Genomic DNA, 25,356 nt, shown 5'->3' on the forward strand with positions numbered 1-25,356 from the left:
TAAAGAACTAGATAGTAAATATTTTCAGCTTTGCAGCCCATAGGGTTTCTGTTGCAACTACTCAACTCTGCCCTTTAGAGAGAAAGCAGTCATAAACAATATGTAAACAAATGTCTGTGTTCTGATAAAACTTTATTTAAAAACCAGGCAGCTGCTGGGTTACAGTTTGCCAGGCTCTGCTGTATATGGCGCTTTCTCTGTAACTCTATTCCATTTGGGATTTAGTTATGGACTCCCTCTTCTCGCTAAATTTTTACATAGTTTATTTATAAAGATTAGAAAGGAAGAGAAATAACTCTATGCGGCCCCCTAACCTAAGCTACTAGCTGACAACATTTTCCAGTATAATAGTAAATTTATGGAGCAGAAATAGTACTGGACTTAGAGTAAAAAACTTGGATTTGAAATTGGGATCTATACATTAATAACTTCAGAGCTGTGTGAGTTTGAGGACACCACTAACTTCTCTGAGGCCCAGGCTAATGGAGAAATGATTTGAAAAGTTATTTCATGGGTGCTTATAAGGATGAAATGTGGTGCATGTGGCAGTGATGAAATCAGTACCTGCTACAGAGTAGGCTCTTATTTTAGCCAGTTCAGGCTCCTATAAAAAAAATCATAAACCGGTTATTTTATAAACATCAGAAATTTATTTCCTACAGTTCTGAAGGCTGGAAGGTCCAAGATCAAGGCATCGCCTATCCAGTGTCTGGTGAGGTCCTGCTTCCTGGTTCATAGATGGCAAAAGAGCTCTGTGGGGTTTCTTTTATAAAGGGACTAATGTCATTAATGGCGTATCTGCCCCCATAATCTAATAATCTTTCAAAGGCCCAACCTCCAAATACACTCACAATGGGGATCAGGTTTCAACATATGAGTTTTGGGGGACACAAACATTTAGTCTCTAATAGTCTTCAATAAAAGACTATTCAATCTCTGTATTAACATAATGGGAGCTTTCTGTTTTAAGATTCCAGGGTTTAGATAAAGAAATATGAAGATGATATTGGTTAGGTCATTTCATGTATGTTTGTGAAGTCATTAGTTTATTAAATCCAAATAGAATTTGGGGCAAATAAAAGATTGCTGTTTATAGAGTTTGGTGGTTATATATTACTATATTCCCACTACAAATGGTGTTTCAGCTATTGATTTTAATCAGAGGTGTGGTAGCCTTTCTGGTTGTTTTTTCCAGCTTTCATTCTACTCTGAAATAATTAATCTAAGAGAATCCTGTAATCCTATTTGTCTTGCCAGTGATTGGTTTAAGGATAAGCAGAACTCCATTTCTGGTCATTAAGATAAAAGAAGGATTCTACTGTTGAGGGCTTCTGGAAAAAGTTTTCTGTCTCTTAAGAAAAAGGCATGTAAAGAGACTGCTCTTTTCTTCTTCCATACATCCTTCTTGCTGGAGGTTTTTTTCCAGGATAGAAACAGCCATCTTGCAACCAGGAAGGGGCCAACTGAGGGCAAAGCTGACACACAGAGGATGGCAGAGCAGGATGGAAAGAACTGGAACTTTTGATGACCCTGTTGAGATTCTGAAGCAACCAACTTGGGAATCTTGTTATGTTAGGTATCAAGATCATCCAAGGTATTGTTTAAGCCCATTTGATTGGATATTTGATTTTTTCCCATCCTAACAGGATTGTTGTCTTGATTCTGCCACTCTGATTAACTGAATGATTTCCAGAGAATCATCTAACTTTGCTAATTTTTAGTATTTCTATTCATATAATGAGGGAGCCAGATAGAAAAATTAAACCTTAAATATATTTCCCTCTTTTAATAATCTGTAGACTTATGATAATGCACAGAAATGTCTTTTTAATTCTTTTTCACTACACGTTTTAGTCTAGATCTGTTCTGTACAATATGTTAGCTATTAGCCACATGTAGCTAGTCCAGGTTGAGTTGTTCTATAAGTGGAAAATATGTACAGGGTTTTGAAGACTTAGCATGAACAAAGGTAGTGTAAAATATCTCATGAATCATTTTTATATTGCTTATATATTGAAATGATAAAGTTTTGGTTACATAGGGTAAAGTAAAATATATTATTAAATTGATTTCACCTATTTTAAAAAACTTTTTAATGTGACTATTAGAAGATTTATAATTGCATTTGTGTTCACATTACTATATTTCAGTTGGGTAGTACTGGTCTAGATTGTACTGTTGTGTACTACAGCTCAGCAAAAGCACTCTCACAGAGGTCAAACTAGATTAAATCTTAACAAATAATTTATTAATACAAAAACCTACAGAATTTGCTCCTACACCTTATTTCAAGGACAAGAGATAACTATTCTTTCTTTTATTGCAATTAATCTTCTCATTCTAACAAAAGAAGTTTGTGAAATCTCAACCTAGGAGCAGGTTGAATATGGCATTTGGCATAAGTAGAATAGAAACCTGAAAGAAAATTCTCTTAAATGTTGAAATACTGAGAAACTGCAGGTAGATGCAAGTTTGTCTTATCTTCTCATCAGTGGAAGACATTCAGGTTCTGATGATGAGGATGCTCTCTCAGTACAAAGAAACAAATGGTGGAGGAGCAGTTTCCAGGGAATGTGTACCTACAGCAAGCTCTGTTCAGGTCAGGCACTCTCAACTTTGTGTCCTGGTGCCCATCATGCTCAGACCACTGACGTGGCTTCAGGATCTACCTTCCCCTTTTTGGCCTATACCATGTAGTAGATGACCACCTACTGAGCCTTACACACAATGTCTATGAATATAAGCAGCTGCAGGCTGCTGACTTTCTACTTAGCTACTGAATTTCCACATTTTGTACTTTTACTCTAGATCAGGATTTAGCAAACTATAGCCTACAGGCCAAATCTGGTGCATCACTTGGGCCTGGAAGCCTATTTACTGTCTGGACTTTTGTAGAGAAAGCTTGCTGACCTGTGTTCTAGATATCTTTAAATGAAAATGACAGGGAGAGAGAGAGAGAGAAGAAGAGAGAGAGAGAGAGGCAGAGAGAGAGAGAAGCAAGAGAGAAAGAAAAAGAAAAGAAAAGGAAAAGAAAAGAAAGGAAGGAAGGAAAAGAAAAGAAAGGAAGGAAGGAAAAGAAAGAAAGAGAGAATCGATTTTATGAGCAAAGAAGATCCAACCAGGTTACTAGAGAGTACTAGATAGTTAGCTGCTACTGTATTTAAGTTCATGCTTAAGACAATGTGCTATAGAACTTTTCACCTCACACTGGACCAGACCAGTGCCAGAATAGGGTTACAGTTGGTATCCCTGATATCATTCAAGACTTAAATAGCAACTTACTTATCTCAGTAACTCTGTATATTTTATTGGTTGATTTAAGTTTTATACTTTTTATTTACTTCTTTTTTCTTTTTTAAAGATATCTTTGTTTTTTAACTGCTTGAATTGAAGGACTACTTTATTTACTTTATTTTAAAAATTACGTCATGTTATTAACAGTACAATTTTGACTGCATTTTGCAAGTTTTTATATATAGTATTTTGCTGTCACTTTCTAAATATGCTATGCTGCAGCTCTAAATTTTTCTTTGACCCAAAAATTATTTATGAGAGTGTTTTAATATTGCTGAATAGATTAGATAATTTACAAACTTATCAATTGCTTATAAACATGGTATATGGTTTTAAAACACCTGCCTTTTTAATCATATAATCTTTCTCCATTAAGTTACTAATGTGATTAATATATTTCAATGGGAAAAATCCTTACATTCCTGTTAGATTTAATTTACATTTACTTATTTATTAATTAATTTACACTTAACAAGTTCCTGTATTGGACTTAACGTATTCCAGACACTGTTGTTGTTATTTTTTGCTTGAGAATATTTGCATAGTTCTAAACATTTGATAAATATAAACTCAACACATATTTCATTTAGAATTTTTGCCTCAATATAAATAATTGAGTTTGCTTTGAAGTGGCAAGTATATGTTATATATGCATGTGCTATTGTTATTAGGCTCAGTAACAACACTATTGAAGATGTAGAGAATTAATGAGAAAGTTTTTGTTTTTGTATTTAAATTGCACACAACTTAGCTGCTTCTGGAAGTTTCAGTACAATTCTGGAAGGGTTGGTAGAATTCTAGACAGTTTGGTAGACTTGGTGTTTTATGAAGAGGAACTATTTTTCTGGTAACTTTTAAGAATTGTTCTTGCCTGGGCAACATAGTGCGACCCCATCTCTAAAACAAACAAAACGCACACAAATTAGCTGGGCATGGTGGCAGATGCCTATAGTCCCAGCCACTTAGGAGACAGGCAGGGGGATCACTTGAGCCTGGGAGGTTGAGGCTGCAGTGAGCCATGATCATACCACTGCACTCTAGCCTAGGTGACAGTGAGACTCCATCTCCAAAAAAAAAAAAAAAAAAAAAAGAAAGAAAATATTGTTCTATGATTATTTGCTTATTCAAGTTTTTATTTCTTCTTCAGTTAACTATAAATACTTGCATTTTATTTTCTATAAAACTATCAAATTATAAGTAGATTTACACACACACCCAAACACATACACATAGACACAAAGATTCTGATAGAAATTCACTGAAATTTGTTAAGTATAATTAATATCTTTATAATTTTGATTTGTCCCATCCAGCAATGTGGCATGCATTTCTCATCATTTTTTCATTCATCTTCTACATTATTTAGTAACATTTTACAGGTTTCTGTCAAATAGCTTACAAACATGCGGTATTAAGTTGTATTTATCCTAGTTTCCTTGTAAGCGTTGGTAATGTGAATGAGGTCTTTTTTTTCGGTTTTCTGGTTGGTTATTCTCAATGTACAGGAAAGCTGTTGTTTTGTTTTTTTACCTTACATTTGGCCATCTTATCACACTTTGATTTCAGTTCGTTCTCTTGGAATTGACTTATATAATTTCTAGATTTTGTTAGGTGTTCTTCCTTTTCAATATTTATAGTCCTTTGTTATTTTGTTCTTTCGCATTTGCTGGAACTCCAGAATCATTTGGAGGAACGATAGTGACAGCTGACCACAGCCTATTTGTTTCTGGTTTAAATTGGATGCCTTGAGTGTGTGTGTGTGTGTTTGTTCTCACGCTGCTAATGAAAACATACCTGAGACTGGATAATTTGTAAAGAAAAAGAGGTTTAATGGATTCACAGTTCCACATGGCTGGTGAGGCCTCACAATCACAGTGGAAGGCAAAGGAGGAGCAAAACAACGTCTTACATGGCGGCAGGCAAGAGAGTGTGTGCAGGGGACCTGCCCTTCATAAAACCATCAGATCTTGTAAGACTTATTCACTATCACGAGAAGAGCACAGGAAACACCCAGCACCATGATTCAATTACCTCCCACTGGGTCCATCCCATGACAAGTGGGGATTACCGGAGCTACAATTCAAGATGAGATTTGAGTGGGGACACAGCCAAACAACATCACTGTTGTTAGGATGAAATTTGCTATATATTTCTAAGTTTTATTTATTTATATTGAGAAATTATTGTTCTTTCTGGTTAATTAAAAGGTTTTGTTCTTTATTGTTGTTATATTTGCTGTTATAGTTTTAAAATTTTATATCAGGAATGGCTGTTGGATTTTATTAAGTGCTTTCTGTCATCTATATTAAGAGTCACTTGGTTTCTGTTTTCTAAATTATTAGCAAGGAAAATAATTTCTCTGTCTCATTAATGTTATGGAATTCTCACTATGTGCTGTTTGGGTAAGAAAGAATCTAGCCCTTTCTAATGTTGCAGTCTTGAGAATTCCTTCTTCTTTGGGAAGCCTCCATCTTTGCTCTTAGGGCCTTCAAATTGTTAGATAAGGCTCACTCACATTATGGATAGTAATCAACTTTACTCAAAGTCTATTGATTTAAATGTTAGTCACATTTTCTTGTTATCATTTCAATAGTTTTTGGGGAGCAGGTGGTGTTTTGTTACATGGATAAGTTATTTAGTGGTGATTTCTGAGATTTTTGGTGCATTCATCACCCAAGCAGTGTATACTGCACCTAATGTGAAGTCTTTTACCCCTCATCCCCCTCCCAGACTTCCCCCAAGTCCCCAGAGAACATTACGTCATTCTTATGCTTTTGCATCCTCATAGCTCAGCTCCCATTTATAAGTGAGAACATATGATGTTTAGTTTTCCATTCCTGAGTTACTTAACTTAGAATAATGGTCTCCAACTCCATCCAGGTTGCTGTCAATGCCATAATTTTGTTTCATTCCTTTTTATGGCTAAGTAGTAATCCATGGAGATTATATATATATCTCCATATAATCTCCATGGATTTTTATATATATATGTATATATCTCCATGGGTATATATATATATAACTTTTTCTTTATCCACATGTTGGTTGATGGGCATTTAGGCTGGTTCCATAACTTCACAATTGCAAATTGTGCTGCTATAAATATGTGTGTGCAAGTGTCTTTTTAATATAATGACTTCTTTTCCTCTGGGTAGATATCCAGTAGTGGGATTGCTGGATCAAATGGCAGTTCTATTTTTCATTCTTTAAGGAATCTCCACACTGTTTCCACAGTGGTTGTACTAGTTTGTATTCCCACCAGCAGCGTAAAAGTGTTCCTTTTTTCACCACATCCATGCTAACATCTATTATTTTTTGATTTTTAATTATGCCCATTCTTGCAGGAGTAAGGTGGTATTGAATTGTGATTTTGATTTGCATTTCCCTGATCATTAATGATGTTGAGCATTTTTTCATATGTTTGTTGGCCATTTGTATATCTTTTTTTGAGTATTGGCTATTCATGTCCTTAGCCCACTTTTTGATGAGATTTGTTTTTTTCTTGCTGATTTGTTTGAGTTCCTTGTAGATTCAGGATATTAGTTCTTGGTCAGATGCATGGTTTGTGAAGATTTTTCACCTGTTTTGTGGGTTGTCTGTTTATTCTGCTGATTATTTATTTTGCTGTGCAGAAGCTTCTTAGTTTCATTAAGTCCCATCTATTTATCTTCGTTTTTGTTGCATTTGCTTTTGGATTCTTGGTCATGAAGGCTTTGCCTAAGCCAATGCCTAGAAGGGTTTTTTCAATGATATCTTCTAGGATCTTTATGATTTCAGGTCTTAGATTTAAGTCTTTGATCCATCTTGAGTTGATTTTTGCATAAGGTGAGAGATGAGGATCCAGTTTCATTCTTTTACATGTAGCTTGCCAATTATCCCAGTACCATTTGTTAAATAAGGTGTCATTTTCCACTTTATGTTTTTGTTTGCTTTGTCAAAGATCAGTTGGATGTAAGTATTTGGCTTTATTTCTGGGTTCTCTATTCTGTTCCATTGGTATACGTGCCTGTTTTTATACCAGTACCATGCTGTTTTTCAGTGACTATAGCCTTGTTAGCACAGTTTGAAGTTGGATAAGGTGATGCCTCCAGATTTGTTCCTTTTGTTTAGTCTTGCTTTGGCTATGTGGGCTCTTTTTTAGCTCCCCATGAATTTTAGGATTTTTTTTCTAGTTATTTGAAGAATGATGATGGTATTTTAATGGGAATTGCATTGAATTTATAGATTATTTTTGGTAGTATGATCATTTTTACAATATTGATTCTACCTATCCGTGAGCATGGATTGTGTTTCCATTTGTTTGTGTCCTCTATGATTTCTTTCAGCAGTGTTTTGTAGTTTTCCTTGTAGAGATCTTTCACCTCTTTGGTTAGGTATATTCCTAAGTATTTTTTTTTTTTTTGCAGCTGTTTTAAAAGGGGTTGAGTTATTGATTTGATTCTCAGTTTGGTCACTTTTGGTGTATAGCAGTGCTACTGATTTGTGCACATAGATTTTGTATACTGAAACTTTACTGAATTCACTTATCAGGTCTAGGAGCTTTTTAGATGAGTCTTTAGGGTTTTCTAGGTATACAGTCATATCACTGGTGAACAGCAACAGTCTTACTTCCTCTTTACCAATTTGGATGCCCTTTATTTCTTTCTCTTGTCTGATTACTCTGGCTAGAACTTCAACTACTACGTTGAATAGATGTGGTGAAAGTGGGCAGCCTTGTATTGTTCCATTTCTCAGGGGAAATACTTTCAACTTTTCTCAGTTCAGTATAATGTTGGCTATGGGTTTGTCATAAATGGCTTTTATTACCTTAAGGTATGTCCGTTCTATCCCTTAATCAAATTTTTAAAATATCTTTACAGCAACCTCTAGACTGGTGTTTGACCAAACAACCTGGCACCATAGCCTAGCTGAGTTGACATATAAAGTTACCATTGCAACTGACATACTCATTTTTTTCTACTCTAGAATATATTTGCATTCAGTAGATGAAAACATTTAATGTTGTTATGTTTATCAAATATTTGACTTGTATTACTCCCTGTAGTTTCTTATATCTTTTGCCTTCCCCCATTATTGTCAGCAGCATTTAGTGTCTCAGGGGAGCTAGAACAAGATACACAAGCAAAGGAATCACCTTTGGGTTTCAATTAGAGTTTTTCATTTTAAAATCTATAATACTAGGGTATGCTATTTATGTCACAAACAACAAATCTTAGAAAAAAGACAAAGCAGGCTGCCTTGTTACAGAAGAGGTAAATATTACATAGGGAAAGCAAAAAGAAGAAGAAAAATAACTTTGTCTTTAGGAATCCATGGAGGTGGATTCCTGAAAAGCAATTCTGTATCTCATCCGAAGTCTATTTCCTAGTTAGGTGTGGGGTGTGGAATAGAAACCAGAGATAGAGTTCAGAATCCAAGAGCAGTGGTGAGCTCTATTTGGGGTTTTGAGGGGGAAGTCAAGACAGTTGCAAGCCCCACAGAATGTTTCTGCATCTATCATGACACAAAAGTGGTTCAGCAACCCAAATGCCTATCAAGGATAGACTGGATAAAGAAAATGTGGCACATATATACCGTGGAATACCATGCAGCCATAAAAAAGAATGAGTTCATGTCCTTTGCAGGAACATGGATGAAGCTGGAAGCCATCATCCTCAGCAAACTAACACAGGAACAGAAAGCCAAACACTGCATGTTCTTACTCAAAAGTGGGAGTTGAACAATGAGAACACATGGCATAGCGAGGGGAACGTCACACACGGGGGCCTGTTGCAGGGTGCGGGGCATGGGGAGGGAGAGCATTAGGATAAATACCTAATGTATGCGGGGCTTAAAACCTAGATGATGGGTTGACAGGTGCAGCAAACCACCATGGCACATGTATATCTGTGTAACAAACCTGCACGTTCAGCACATGTATCCCAGAACTTAAAAATAAATAAATAAAGATAAATAAATAAATAATAAATTGGTTCAGTAGGCATGCCTGAGATAGCCATGTTCCATCTCTGTGAAGAGCAGGAGATTCCTTTTTTTTTCTGTCCATCTCAGTGGAGCTTGGAGGGACTGGGGAGCAAGCTAGATCAGAGATGAATGTAAGTGAGGAAGCAGCGGACACATATAACCAAAGATGACCACAGATGAGTGAAGACCAGATACAAATGAGGCAGAACATTTCCCTGTCTGGACTCTAATGTACCTGTGTATAATATTATCTATCCATCTAGCACAGACATACTGATGACTGATTATCCCCAAAGACCCACACCCTTATGTTACTGGACTGACATATATCACTGTGTTCCTAGGAAAGCCCTGATTTATGCCAGTTGCCTCAAGCCTAATTGTTAAACAGCAGTACTTCTCACTCTAGAAAGTGTCATGGTTTGCACTAAAAACTCTATTGTGACTTCACTAAGGTCTCAGAACTTAGATGCAACACAGGAGGAAAGCGTTGAATCAGTTGAGGTTAAGATTTTTCTACCTGGAAAAATAAGAAGTTAAATCTAAAATGGAAATTAAATTCATTAATAGAGAAAATAAGTATGTTTTTGGCACTCCTGATAGTGTGTGCTGACATTTCAAATATTTCCTAATTTAAAAAGCACTCAAACCTCAGAAGTTTACACACTCAAGTCCATCTCACTAAGATTACTTCAATATAATAGGATATATAAAGTTTTAATATTTTATGTACTTAATTTGTCCCTCAACTTTTTAGAGTGCCTTTATTCTATCAGCAAATATAGTATTCACTAATTTATTATTATAATATGGCGGAGAGCAAGGGATGCTTTACAAAAGGCTTCACAAGCCCTGCTAAGGGAATTTGGATGGTGTTCAAGGAAGTCAAATAATAGGTTTGTGTTGTAGAGTTGGCTTGAGCAGCAGTGTGGAGGATGGAGTGGACTCAGTCAGGAGGCCGCTGCTGCAGTGCAGATGGGAAATGAGTCTGAACTGAGGATGTAACCAGGGGGAGGCCAAGAGGACAGACTCAAGAGCCATTTAGGAAATCAAATAAAAAATATTTGGAAACAAATTTTATGCTGGGAGTGAGGAAAGAAGAGATTTGTTGAGTCAGAGAATGAGTTCAGTGTGGAACACGGGGCTGAGGTTCCTGGGGGATGATCAGGAGAAGATGGTGGTTATGCAGGTGAATATGTGAGCTTGAAGCTTGAGGTGAAGCTGTGCATGAGGGGGTCTGTGCTTTGGAAGCATCTGGTTTTAAGAAAACAGGAGGCATTGAAAAAAGAGGAAAAAATATAGTGATTACTATACTTTCTTTTAATCTTACAGTAAATGTAAAAATTGCCAAAATGAGCTTTATATTGAAGTCAGGCTAGAGGACAGTATTCTGAAATAAATAAAACTCAATATAACACTTTATGAACTTTTGCATTGGAATTTATGTTGGAATTTACCTTACACTAGTGTTTTTCAACTGGGTGCAATTTTGTCCCTCCAGGAGACATTTGACAGTGTCTGGAGACATTTTTCTGCTTGTCCTAACAGTAGGGGGTAGGCAGTTACTGGCATGTAGTGGTGGAGGCCAAGGATGCTGCTAAATATCCTGCAACTTAAAGGACAGTCCCCACCAAACAAAGGACTCCCTGGCCCAAGATGTCAATAGTGCTGAGGTTGAGAAACCCCTGCCTTAGACAGTTGAGCTTAGACAATTTTAGAAAAAGAGTTCAAATCATCCTTAAATTGTTTTCCTGATCAAGAAACACCAGAGAAGGACTTTTGCTGTAATGCATCAAAGAACCTTGATATTCTGGCTGGGAAGTCCTTTCCATTAGCCTTTCAACTCAAAAGGATGTTTCCCTGGTTAAGAGCCCTTATGTGCATAGGAGTACTCTGTGACCACACAACATTGAGGGCTCCAAGAATGTATGGTATATTCACTCAGGGAACCCCATAATGTAGGCTAGCAATCAATGCAAAGATAACAAGTTCAATACCATGGGAATAGATGGGAATGTACATACCACCAAGGACATCTAAAACATGAAGCTTGAAAATGGCCATTAAATCTGAGTATTGCATTGTTAAATATGAGGACAGAAAGATGTGAGTGGTCAGCAATATAACATAATGGTGAAGGCCACACGTTGCTGAATCTGACATTGCAAGACTCCTGGTCCATGTGATTTGGTGCCTAGCTGGTAGAGAGTGTTATCAATGGAGCAAAAGAACACCTAGATCCAGCCCACTGTTTCCAAAGTGACCCTCCACTAAGGGCTTCCAGGAAATTGATACAAATACATTGATAGTATTAATGCCAGGAATATAACACCTATAGGTTTTTTAATCAGATCAATAATTTGTTGATCAATATTTGTTAAAACTGATGACATTGATTCTACTGGTTTCTGTCATAATGAATGAGAGTAGATGAAACGGATTCATGATTTTTAAAATGCAGTCCTAATACCCCTTATGAAAAACTGGGAACCATAGATAAGAAAGGCAGTTATAAAAGACTGAATGATTCCAAAGAGTCAGAAAGCAAAGGCTGCATGCTTAGAAACTATGCTGTAATGTTTAATTCCTTTTCCCACTGTTTACTAGCTGTGTGGTCTTCAGCAAATTACTCAACCTGTCTGTGTTTCTGTTTCCTTTTATACCTAATAAGGATAAAATCTATCCTATAAAATAGCTGTGAAGATTAAGAAACTATATGTAAAGTACTAGGCACAGCACAGCCATAAAATGTTCAGTAAATGTTAGCTGTTAGAAGAGTATGTATTTAACAAACACAAATGTATATGAACGCAAAATTTAAATGAATTTTAAAAGATAAACTACAAGATGAGAAAAAATTTCACAGCTCCAGTGTTCTACTTTGGAGCTACTTTTGTATACTATTATGCTTTTCTTCTGACAACACTTTGGAATAACTTTTTGAGAGGCAAAGAAGTAGGTGGCCTTCTAGGTCCCTAGACAGCTATGCAGGCATAGAATATTTTTCACCAATATTTTTAGCTGATATCCAAAAGTGACCTTCTGAACAGCCAGATACTCAATATTATATTCAGCTGTTTAAAGTTTCATCATCCCACTCATTAATCACACATAACACTCATTAATCAAGTTACAAAGGAGGATCATTACCAACCGGGGCCATAGTGCAGGAAAATTCCTGCCTGCAAGCCACATCAGTAGGCTTTGCATTACTCCAAAGACTGGGCAGTGGCCAACTGGGGTAGAACAGCATCAACTGGGTGACATTTCTGTGGAGTTCAGAGGAACCGTAAGACCTGGGTAGTTTCTTAAGTTACAGCCCTAAACAATCAGAGAAATGCAACTACAGGGCCATACACAAAGAAGGCTAATAGAGATGAAATACTAAAAGATTCCAGATAACTCTTTTTTTGTAAATAAATTAAATATGCCAACATTTGCTATAACAAAATTTATATAAAGTGGGAATTTACCCATTATTTCAGATGAATTAAAGTTCCTAATTTTGGTGCTTTTTTAAAAATTATATTTATAGCATGATCTCGGCTCACTGCAGCCTCTGCCTTCTGGGTTCAAGAAATTCTCCTGCCTCAGCCTCCCGACTAGCTGGGGTTACAGGTGCCTGCCACCATGCCCGGCTAATATTTTGTATTTTTAATAGAGACAGAGTTTTGCCATGTTGACCAGGTTGGTCTCAAATTCCTGGCCTCAGGTGATCCACCTGCCTCGGCCTCCCAAAGTGCTGGGATTATAGGTGTGAGCCACCGTGCCCGGCCCACGTTATTGATTTATAGAGAATAAGGATTTAGCTTTCCTTTCTCCCATCCATTCCCTTCACACAATTCCCTCATCCTCCTGATAGTTTCATTATATCTTTTTGTTAGAGTAATAATTATTTGGTAATAATTAGTACTAGAATTACTACAGTTGGGTCATGTAATACACTATGATTACACTTCTTCTATTTCTCCTTCTTTTTTATTCGTTTAGTTTTCTGTCATATACAATACTTCACTACTTCATGACCCAAGCCCATTGACAGAACTCTAACATTACTCTCAGTAGAATCAGACTTACCGAGTAATCTGTCAGTTCCGTTGTTGTCCTGGAGACGTCCCTATGGGAATCCTCTACTTTCTGCCAAAATCTAGACCAGCTGCTTTCTAGGCTTGAGCACAGCAGTAGACACGCCATCGGCCTTCCCTGTCCTCTGTGGACATTTCTTCATTCCCATGTTGCATATGCTAAACTTTTCTGGTTTACTCCATTTTGTAGGTGGATCATATCCTCCAGCAATTTTATGAGAAAGAGTGCATGGAAGAAATAGATTGCCTAAGTATAATTCTAGGATGGTGATGGTTTTCATCAGGATATTTAAGTCATTGCCACATTTTCTTCTGGCATCCAGAATTGCAATTAAGAGCTCTAATGCCATACTGATTCCTAATTGTTTGTATTGAGCAAAAGTTATCCTTCCTTTTCTAATGTTAAGAACATTTCTTTTGCTCTAATATTCTGAAGTTTCACTAAAATGTACCTTGATATGGGTCATTTTTATGAATTTTGCTGAGCACACCATAGGTTCTTTCAATCTGAAATTTGGTTTCATCAGTTCTGGAAAGTTTGCTTGATTTTGTTTTACATAATTTTCTTCCCCCTGATTTCTCTGTTTATTATTTGTAGAGCTCTCATTAATATTATTTTTCACACAAGACTCCCTCTAATTGAATTAGTCTTACAATTTTCTACTGCCTCTCCTAATTTTTCCACTTTGTGAGACATTTCTTCAATTGTAATTTTTTTTGAAACGGAGTCTTGCTCATTGCCCAGGCTGGAGTGCAATGGTGCAATCTCTGCCTCCCAGGTTCAAGCGATTCTCCTGCCTCACCCTCCTGAGCAGCTGGGATTACAGGCATGTGCCACCACACTCGGCTAATTTTATATTTTTAGTAGAGATGGGGGTTTCACCACGTTGGCCAGGCTGGTCTCGTACTCCTGACCTCAGGTGATCCACCTGCTTTGGCCTCCCAAAGTGCTGGGATTACAGGCATGAGCCACCGCGCCTGGCCCTCAATTGTATTTTTTAAACTCTTTTTGGAAAAAAATGCTAGCCTTGGAATGTGTGTGTGTGTTTTGTTTACTGTGGAATTCTCAATGGCTAGAACAGTGCCTAATACATTAGAAACTAAAAAAAAAAAAAAAAAATGTTGGACTGAAAAAGTAAATGCTATCACATATGTTTAACTTTTGGAATGTCTTCTTTCATACTGTAAAACCAAAACTACCCATTAAACAATCACTCTCCATTCTTCCCTCCCTCCTGTCCTGGCAACCACCATTCTACTTTCTGTCTCCATGATTTGACTGCTCTATGTTCCTCATAGAAGTAGAATCATACAGTATGTGTGTTTTTTGTAACTGGCGTATTCCACTTAGCATAATATTCTCAACGTTCATCCATATTGTAGCATGTGTCTGAATTTCCTTCCTGTTTAATGATGAGTACTGTTTCATCGTATGACTACAGCACATTTTGTCTATCTATTCATCCATCAATAGACACTTGAGTTGCCTCCACCTTTTGGCTATTATAAATAGTGCCGCTATGAACAATGACATAAAATATCTTTTTGAGATCCTACTTTCAGTTATTTTGGATATATACCCAGAAATGGAATTATTGGATGATACATTTTACATTCCCACCAACTAGTACACAATAGTTCCATTTTTTCCACCTCCTTACCATTTTTTCCGCCTCAATAGTGGCCCATCCTAGTGGGTACGAGATGGTATCTCATTGTGGTTTTAATTTGCATTTCCCTGGTGATTAGTGATGTTGAGCATCTTTTCATGTGTTTATTGGCCTCAGGCTTGTTGTTTTTTCATAAAAGAATCATCTGTCTTTTCTCCAGGGCTAATAAGAGCAGTTACCAGCATTTTTGGAACAAAGCAGACGGAAGCCGGGGTAAGTGTGTGGCCATCAGTGTACAGATTTTCACCCATCCCTCCTTTCAGGATGATGCACCTGCTCTTGGCTGGCCTAGTGTCCCCTAAGTCCAGAATCCCTCTTGTTCAACCTGTTCAGAGAGGGAACATCTAGGTGTCCGCTGGGTAAGGGGAAGAGTAACTGCTTGTATGCCAAATGGGAATGGGATTCAAGGAAGTTAACTGTTTCTTTCAAACAATTTTCCTGTTTCAGCCACACTTGTACCCCCACTTTTAGAGGTCACAGTTGACCCATTTCCTAAACCTTTAAGGAGCTCTGCAATACCAGCAGGCTCATTTCTTGGCATTGTCGTCTATGGCATTTATCTGCTTTCAGTTTTTAAATTTTTGCTGTTATTATTTCTTTTCTTCTTCTCCATTTTTCTCCTGGGTTTATGTTTTTTGTCCCATCATCTCAATGAGGCTTCAGGAGAGCATGGAGATGAATGTCTTTAATTTACCATTTTAATTGAAAATCCCCATAGTTATTTTATTATTAGTATTCCTAATAGTATTTTTATTTTCACTTAAAGATAGGAGGAAAGAAGAGGACAGAAGCAGAGACAGAGTTCTAATGAGACATTTCACCAAGATTTATGAAGGTAAGAATAGGGATGGTCTTCCCTTTCCAGGTACATTCTGTTGGTATTTGATGCCCCGACAACACAGTCAGGTCTCCATTTTAAATCTTCCTTGATTAATATTTTCTGCTCAGTTTATCCATTTTCAGATTCTTGTCTGGTGAGAAAACATTGTGAATACAAACCATTCTCAGTGCAAAGGTAGAATCTGACATACATATTTGCTTTACAGAAAACCTTTCAGCAATGCATTGACTTTCTGTTTTAGGACACCTCTTTAGAAGTACTTAGGTGTTTTGGATTGGTTTCTTTCTTTCTTCTTTCTTTTCTTTCTTTGTTTTCTTTCTTTTTCTTTCTCTCTCTCTCTCCCTCTCTCTTTCCTTCCTTCCTTCGTTCCTTCCTTCCTTCTTTTTTTCAGAGTCTCACTTTGTTACCCAGGCTGGAGTGCAGTGGTGCGATCTCATTGCAATCTCCGCCTCCGGGGTTCAAGTGATTCTTGTGCCTCAGCCTCTGGAGTAGCTGGGATTACAGGTGTGCACCACTGCACCCAGCTAATTTTTGTATTTTTAGTAGAGACAGGGTTTCACCATTTTGGCCAGTCTGGTCCCGAACTCCTGGCCTCAAGTGATCCACCCTCCTCGGCCTCCCAGAGTGCTGGGATTACACGTGTGAGCCACTGCGCCCGGACCTGGTTTGGTTTCTTTCATCACACTCACCTAAGGCTACAGAAAAATCCTTTGTAGTGTCATTTGATTGTATACATACTGGCAGAAGTCGAGAGGGAAGCTACTTGTTTTTTTGTACAACCCTGATGGACTATGGCCTATCCTACTCTGACACAAAACATTGCCAGAAGATTATCTTCTGGGACCCAGAAAAATAACTACTTGCTATTTATTATTACCCACTGTACTGAGGAAAGCCCTGACATCTAAAGAAATTACCAAAAACTCTGAAAGTAATCCTTGATTTTGGGAATGCTCAAAATTCAAGTTAACATGAAACATTTTAAAAGAATAAACTTTTATGCAAATAACCAATTTAGCTTGTTTATGCCAAACTGCTTTATCCAATCTGCGTAAAAAGCCTGCTTAAGCACTGGAATGCCATTATGGTTGGCCATAATTAAGATTCTAACCAGGTATTTTTTGTATGTATAGTAATTTCAGTATTTGTAATACTATATTAAGTAATACATGTGTATGATGCTTGCAAAATTGGAATTATTAGACTCAATGTATATATGAGGAAACTGAGGTTCAGAATATTATATGAAAGTTCTTTCTAATCTCAAACAGCAAGTAAGAAAGTGAAGAAGCTGGGACACAATATCAGTTCTCTGACTCCATATTCAATGCATGGGTCTATTTCTCAAAAGATTTGTACTGAACTACATGGATGCGGGAAGAAAGATCAAGGATGTAGAAGGACACAAGAAATGAGGGGGAATATAAACTAAGATTGAAAGACAGTAGATGCAGAAACCTCTCTTCACCTTCCCCAAACCACTTAATGGCCTCTTCCTAGCCTGGAAATGTAACTGCTATCTGTTTCACCTGGGCCTGGAATTGTGTGTGTTTGCTTGGTGTTTTCGACATGTTGACTGACCCTGTATAACAAGAGCACTCTGAAGATGTTTGCAGAAAGGCTGCCTGTATTTGCTATAACATGTACTAGTTCTAGCAAAACACCAGGAATTGAGGAAAAGCCTATTGCCCATCAGTTTCCAGTATTAATGAAAAACAAACTTATTTCTATAAGGGGGTTGGGGGACATCCTGGTTTCATTTCCACCCAGGCACAGGAGTAAACAGCTTTCTCAAGGCAGTGACCCTCATCCACACAATGGCAACACTCTCAGCTTTAACCCACATGTCTTGTGTCCAGGTCTTCTGCCTTCACTCTCAGGCACCCTGAGCCTCTCTGCTCTGACAGAGCCCTCATTTGATTTGCACACAGAACCGAGTTGAATGCACTCACTGCTAGTTAGGACAATCAGAGAACATGGCTGCATTTTGAAGACTAAGAGAAAACTCTCAACATATACTCAATCCTCTGGATTCTTAGATGTTTACAAAGAAAAAGGGGACAGCCTTGTATTATTTTCCCAAAAAACATAGGTGATAGGAGACTAAAGCAGATTTCTTCCTTTTTCTTAAGAGAACGGCTTTAGTCTGAGAAAGGGTAAAGAAGTTAACATCCCAGTAAATTAAAAAAAACAGCAACCTACTACTACCAACATGTATGAGAGCAGACTATGACTTCTGTATTAAGGGGAATGATGAATGTTTTCACATTACGGGAACCATTTTAAGCACAACCTTAAAATAGTGCTTTAGAGATAGGTGAAGACATCGAGAAATTTGTCTCTACACTTTAAACCTTTTCTCTCCCACAAGGATTTTTTAGTAAGAATATGTTTGTACTAGAGCTAAGAGAATGGGAAAGAAAATTTCTAGCCTTGAGTGCTGCTGCCACCTACATGGTGGGAAGACTACAAACAAAATCTAACAACACCTTTCAGACAGGCATCAGCTGCAGTATGCTTTCTATGAAAATGTACTTTAGAAATCCCCAAATTTGTTTATTTACTTCATTATCCTGAAGGCATGTTAGTATTTGTTAGTTTTGCCTCATTTTCTATCTCAAATTCTTGCAGACATTGGAGTAAATGGTTTTGCTTAGACTGGTGTGAATACACTGATTATTTGAAATAGAAGCTGATTCAAAGAATTCTTCCTTATTATAAAAAAATCCCAAGTGCAACTTGATCCCCATAGCTATGTCTTAGGGAAAGGATGAAGGTTCTTAATCTCACTGTACTAGAGGTCCTCCCTCTTTCCTACCCTAGCAGATTCTAAAATACAAAAAAAAAAAAAAAAAAAAGGAAAATGAAATGAAACATTGTTTCCTCAATTGATTATATAGTAACTATAAATTGATGCTAACGGGGATAACATAGATGTCACAATTCTTTTGATATAGATCAGAGAGGTTATTTCTGATAGGAAATGTAGTTGACAGTACAGAATTAACTAGAAACCTCTTTAAAAGCCTAAAGGAAACCTGTGATATGTCAAGAACATCACGGGCTGTCTTTTTATCTTGGAAGGCATCATCCAAGGCCACGATGCTGTTACTGAGGCTGTGTGAAAACACCTTCTCCCTAGAAAATATACATGCAAGATCAAAAACCTGATTGATGACTTTACAGATAATTGCAATTAAAATGATTGCTAAGTGAATAAATGATGAGTTTTGGAAGCATGTGCCAACTAATTATTCCTATTACACAATGTTATGAATATTGGCATTTTTCTGGCATGCACTTCGTAGATTTAGGCATAGTGTACTATGGACTAAATATGGACTAATTATCTTTAGTGTTAAAAGCTTTGTATCCTTGAATAAAAATCATTGCTATTTTTCCAATAGCAGGATGCTGAAGACAAAAAAAAATGACCCTAAAATTGATGTTAGGAAAATATGCTCTGTGCAATGAAAAATAGGCATTTGGAGGAACAATGTCAACGGAAGAATAAAATATGCTCCCGCTTCACCTCCACCCTTGAACTCCTCCTGGTTTTGTCCCTGCCAAGAGGGGAACCATTCACGTGGTCTCTTGACTGGCCTCCCCACACCCCTTGTGGGGCTGGAGGCGGAGGCTGGGGTGCTGGTCTGAACTACTCTGTGTGAGAAGCCTTGCATATAACGGGTGCCTAATTTCCCCCAGTATACCTCTAGAAGTAGGCCATTTTGGATATCTTCATTGGTTTGTGGCTTTAGTTTTCACATAGTATTACAATAACTATTATTTCTTACCATTCGCCTCATTATAATCATGCTTGTAATGATGCAATTGTCACAGTCCATTTACCTGCAGTGTGCTTTCTGGGGTAAAGGTGAATTTATCTTAGACTGAACAAGCAGAATCCAAGAGTAGGTGCTGGCAAAACACAACAAAACAAACAAAAAACAGTAATCAAGATAAATATATTTTAATACAATATTTATAAAAATTAAATTACTGCAAAAACTCCACAACATCAACATTTTACATAGAGATGGTATCTGAGAAGGTCAAGATGAAGGTGAAAACAGTAAAGGAGTTGTACTAGGACAGGCCTCCCATTAGACACATGCTGTCTTCCAGGGATCCCAAATTGGATGGGTGTTTCCAGTGGCATGCTCTTACAGACAGACCTGTTAATTTCCAGTTTACCTTCTCCTACCTGCCATCTGTAGGCTCCTTCTTGGGCAAACTACAGTGCGAGGTGATCTGGGGACTATTGTACATGAAGCCATGCAGCTTTGTCTGAAAGATACCTACTCAAGTAAGTTTTAATTTTGCAACTCTTTTGGTTAAGCTAATTTTTTAAAATTACAAAAAACACTAAGTATCATGGAAATGTTTACAAAGCAATGACTTTCTTAGGAAATTAAACACAACTTTTGGCACTTTACATATAAGACAACATTTTGTGGAGAATAAAGGAGTCTATAACACCGCTTTTATATAACTGAGCAATCAAAATGTATGAACATAAAATTTAAAAAATTGAATGAGTCCACTCTGTGAAAATAAGGCTTTAAAATCAATTGGAATTAATGTAACCTGAACTTTCATTTTAAACATATGGCATAAAATTTAATTTTAAAATACTCAATTATTATAATGTGCCCTCTAAGGATGGAAGAGAAATAGTATCTTTTCTAAAGTGTTCATTATAATAATTATGAAAGGATTTTAAAAATACAGAACACTGGAAAAAATGTATAAGAAATAAAAGTCACCAAATGCTATCATCTAAAGATAGAATATTAATATTTAACAAACTGTATTCTACCATTTTTCTAATACCATCATGTTCAAAGCAGCCTTAATTTAGTTTCTAAAATAGTAACAGAATGTTTGATACCTGGGGCTACTTTTTAACTGTGTGTTTCTAACATTATACATTTTTCCTTATATTTGAAGTGTTTAATAGTGCTCACATTGCTTTCTAGCACCTCTGGATGAGCCCTGTGAGAAAGCTCTCCAACACAGGGGAGGGAATGAGGCTCTGACAAGCACAGCAAGCACACACGGCCTGGACACACTGCCGAGGAGCCTCTGCTTTTAACCCTCCAGGCTTTCCAGGTACTTTTTCCTGCAATATACAATGGAGCCAATGTGAAACTCAACAGCAAGTCAAAGAATCAAGGCTTGCAAATGAAAATATGATATTCCTTTGGGGGATATGCCATATATATATATATACATACACACACACATATATATGTGTATATATATGTATGTATACACACACACACATATATACATTCATAAATATCACCAAGATGATTACCAAAAAAGAAACACAAGACAAAATTTTTAAATAAATTTTTTATTACAATGACAGGAAGACTCTGGATACAAACACATTTGCTAATATAATCACTCCACTGGTTACCTAGGGCTAGACGTACAAAAGGACACCCATATCTCATCAGGAGAAAGACAATTTTGAGTTTCTGGGTGTAGTACCAAGTGGTTATGATCACCACGTACGTGGTCTATCCAGTTAACTGCGTGGCAATTTGCTATTTCAAGTCCTCTCATAACAGAAATTACTGAAATATGTAGAACACCAGTCAATATAAAGAATTCATTTTTAAACAGACTAGTGAATTTGTGTTATAAACACATGCGTATGGATATTAGGAGAGCATTGCTTGAATATCTCTAAAACTATTTTTAGGAATTAAAAGCTTTCATAGTTATTGGTATGATATTGGCCTTCAGAATTCATATTGATAAAAGCAAACCTTAGTCATTTAACAGGAATGTTTAAGTTTTAGAGATTCTAACATGCGATGCCGAAAAATCCTAACATTTCCATTTAGTAATGTCAGGGTTGTGCCAGTTCTAATTTCCCATAGCTAGTAACATCAGAAAATATTTATCAGAGATTCAATATTGGTTTCATTAGACCTGATAAATGCTAAGTATGGCAACTATTAAAACCTATTGTTATTCTTGTTTCTAAAAGGGAATAATAGGATGTAGCTATAAAAATAATGAAGCTTATTTTTCATAAACATATCATAGCCTGAGCGTCCAAATAGGTTTTAACAATTAAAAATGCCTCATTTGAGAGGACATACACGTATTTGATATTGCCATCCTTCAAAATGCTTTTGGGAGTCCTTATAATGTCCTTGACAACTGGTATACAACAAGCAAGAAAATATAATCCATCGCCTAACTTGCTACCTTCCTTTATTTTGAAACTTGTTTGAAGTGGCTTTTGACTGTTTCTAAAGGAGGGGGAATATATTTATCAGTTTTCAAAGGATAATAATTTTCCATGATTATTCATATTAACGCTATGTTAGTTTCTAAAGTTCAACTCAAATGTAATTTCAAGCAGTAAAATCATATTTTAGGAAACAAAGAATGCACACTTTAATCTACTTTAAGGGAGTCACACTCATTTGACATCTTTATCCTGGTATGTTTATTCAGATCATCATTAATTATAAGTTCCTTAAGGGTGCAGCCCATGTCATTTCAATTACACAGTTCTCTTTTCTAATTTCCCCATCTCCTGTCTACTGCATCCCAGCATAAGACCTGAGGCTGGTCCCATGCTCAAAAATGTTTCTTTAATTGAAGTGACTTGAACTTCTTCTCTGTTAGATACATACATAGATATAGCTATATATCATATATTTAATGCTTTATATCCCTTTTTCAATTATATAATTCTCTTTTCTAATTTCCCTCTCTCCTGTCCACTGCATCCTTATATCCCTTTTTCAATTATATAGTTCTCTTTTCTAATTTCCCCCTCTCCTGTCCACTGCATCCCACCATGCTCAGAGATATGTTTCTTCAATTGAAGTGACTTGAACTTCCCTATTAGATACACAGATAGATAGATATAGCTATATATCACATATTTAATACTTTATATCCTTTTTTCTATGGATTAGGCAATATTTATGTACATAAGATATGTAGATTAATAATTTTGATGATTTTCTGTAAATCGAGGAACTGTACAATATAAATCATAGTAAATAGATCACCAAAGGCTTTAATAGAAGAGCACTTTATGGCTATTCCTATTTATGCTGTTTGATATATTTCAGTTTTAGAATTCCAGCTAGTCAAGCTTCTTTCTGGGAAAAGACCTACAAGAGTTTATACTTAGTAAGGATCAACTGTGATATGCTGTAAGTTGATTCCCCTTCCCTAGTTCACATCTATATGGCCAACAAGATCAACCTTTAGCTAAAGACATTAGCCTCAATGTCATTAGAAGTTCAAATTAACTCAACAGTACAAGGTTGGTCACTGTTATACTTTGTATCACTTATTTGGGCTAATTGATAACTAAATGGAACTGGGTATTTGTTGACAACATTTCATGCTTAGGGATGAGATTTACTGCAGTAATTGATCCGAATTAAAGCATATCCACTAAAACAAAATATCCTAACCAGACAAATCAAAGTTGGTAAAATTTTAGATTAAATACCTTGAAGCAATATTAAATTTATAAGTATTGTGTACTACATTGGTTTTAACATTGTTTATTATATAATTCAGGGACTAAAAGGATAGGAGAAAATTTAAAGCAGTATTAAATTTGTGTCTGTGGACTGGCATTCCCTGTTGGAAATATTAACAGAAAAAGTAAGAAACAGGAATAGAGAATGATCTAGGCAATATTTTTCTAAAATTAGATGAATATGAATATTTTCAATCAGTATGTATTGCATTTTAATCAGCATGTATTAAAATCACTTTAATACATGTTGGCTAAAGTATTAGCAAATCCACTACAGCCTAATAACTTGACCAATAACAACAATGCTTTTATACAGTAATAAACAAATGGCATCTTTTGGATTTCTTAATTTGTCCAAATTCAGCGCCTACTGATGAGATTCCATTTAAGACACCTTGCAGGGGCAGACCTTTGCTATCCATGAATGATGCCTTGGCTCACCTAGGAAAAAAGCAGATATCTTGGGTTATATGGTGAAATCTAAAAAGAGAAATAAGAGAAAGACCAAGAGGAGGGGAGGGAGAGAGGAAATGAAGAATAGATACAGAAAGGAAGAAGAGAGAGAATGAAGAAAAAAAGAAAGGAAGGAAGAAAGGTATTGCTTATAATTTCTACATGTCTTTTCCATCCTAAAATAAGACAAGTTAATATAATAAAAATATACTTGTCTTATAAAGTAGGTAAATACACTTTAATTGCACACATTATTAATAGCTTGGGGATTTTTTTTTAACTGCCAAGGAAGATGGAAGTTTTCTGTAAGAAAAATTTAGTTTGAAATGAGTAAATTTCCATAAATTTCAAACAGCTTAATTGTTCTTAGAAAAATCTACAACTGCAGTTTTAGGGTCAAAATTTATTAGTTGAAATACTGTTCGAGTTAGAGAATCAAACAAGTATTTATTTTTCAGATTACTTGGATGATTGCCTTTGTAGGCTAAAAAAAGCCACTCATTTAAAATCAAATTGACTATCAAACTAATTGGAACATTGTTCCTTAATTATTTTAAAACACATTTATATTAATGACATGTCTATGAATAGTAACTTTCACTCCTACTGGCAAAAACTATGGTTTAGTTAAACCAATACTGTATACTAACTCTGTGTGTGTGTGTGTGTGTGTATTAATGTATAATTTTGCATTCTTTAAAAAATATGTTGATGCTTGAATTTTGCTTTCGGGTAAATTTTAAGAATGTCATATTGTTAAAAACAACTCGAAGAAAGTGCTTATATCTTCCTACTGGAATTGCTCTTAATTCTTCTAGATTTTTTTTAGCACTAACCATAAGAAGTGTGTTCTCAATGGCCATGATTGATCGGCTGCTCACACATTCCACATTTTTTCTGCTTCATGCATCATCATCAGCCATCTCCAACACTCCAGTCCTGAATCTGTCCTACTTTCTGTTACCTGATTTTTGCTGGTGATTCATGAGCCAGAATAGAAAAAGAAAAAAAAAAACTCCACCTTGGCTTTTCACAACATAGTATCCCCTGGAAACTCTGTGAGAAATCTAGTTTTGGTCATCAGACTCATGCAAATGTAATATTGATTGACAATGATGTATACAGATCTACATAGATAACCTGCCTTATAAAAACCACAAAAATGTTCTATTAATGGCAGAATGCATACTGATTATAAACTACTGCAGAATGATGTGGAAACACTTACGTAAATGCATTTTGTTGGACTTCTAATTCTCTCTTGTCACTATTATTTTCAGCTGAAGCTACTTTGGAGTGCACTGTTTCTAGTGCACTAAAAAGAAAAATTATTAATTTTCCAAGCCAATATGGTGACAAAGGCTTAAGGTTTCTCATTAACACTGTCATAAAAATTGTGAATGTCACACTAAATTTTCTATCATCGAATGAGTTTAAAGATGAGGAGCTAGAAATCCTTAAAAAATTATTCTGAAGAATGAAAAACAAGCTTTAATCACTGTAAAAGAATGAAAAACA

At 36.2% G+C, this 25,356-nt stretch overlaps 1 protein-coding gene and 1 long non-coding RNA gene across 3 annotated transcripts in view; one reads left to right on the top strand and one right to left on the bottom strand.

The window, feature by feature from the left end:
- Positions 1 to 13,405: 13,405 nt before the first annotated feature.
- On the top strand, positions 13,406 to 23,090 carry LOC129526973 (uncharacterized). Its single transcript, XR_008671804.2, has 6 exons — positions 13,406 to 13,529; positions 15,174 to 15,226; positions 15,780 to 15,848; positions 20,072 to 20,160; positions 20,834 to 20,966; positions 22,964 to 23,090. It is a non-coding gene; the product is annotated as an uncharacterized lncRNA (long non-coding RNA).
- The window catches only part of WDR72 (WD repeat domain 72), a 244,812-nt gene continuing 240,598 nt past the window's right edge, over positions 21,143 to 25,356 (bottom strand). For both annotated transcript variants that reach the window (XM_055363066.2, XM_055363068.2), the window contains one exon: positions 21,143 to 23,826. In XM_055363066.2, the coding sequence (XP_055219041.2) occupies positions 23,771 to 23,826 (56 nt within the window). In that variant the 3' untranslated portion in view covers positions 21,143 to 23,770. The remainder of the gene's footprint in view (positions 23,827 to 25,356) is intronic.

This window comes from Gorilla gorilla, chromosome 16 (assembly GCF_029281585.2).
Source record: "Gorilla gorilla gorilla isolate KB3781 chromosome 16, NHGRI_mGorGor1-v2.1_pri, whole genome shotgun sequence".
NCBI classification, from domain to species: Eukaryota; Metazoa; Chordata; class Mammalia; order Primates; family Hominidae; genus Gorilla; species Gorilla gorilla.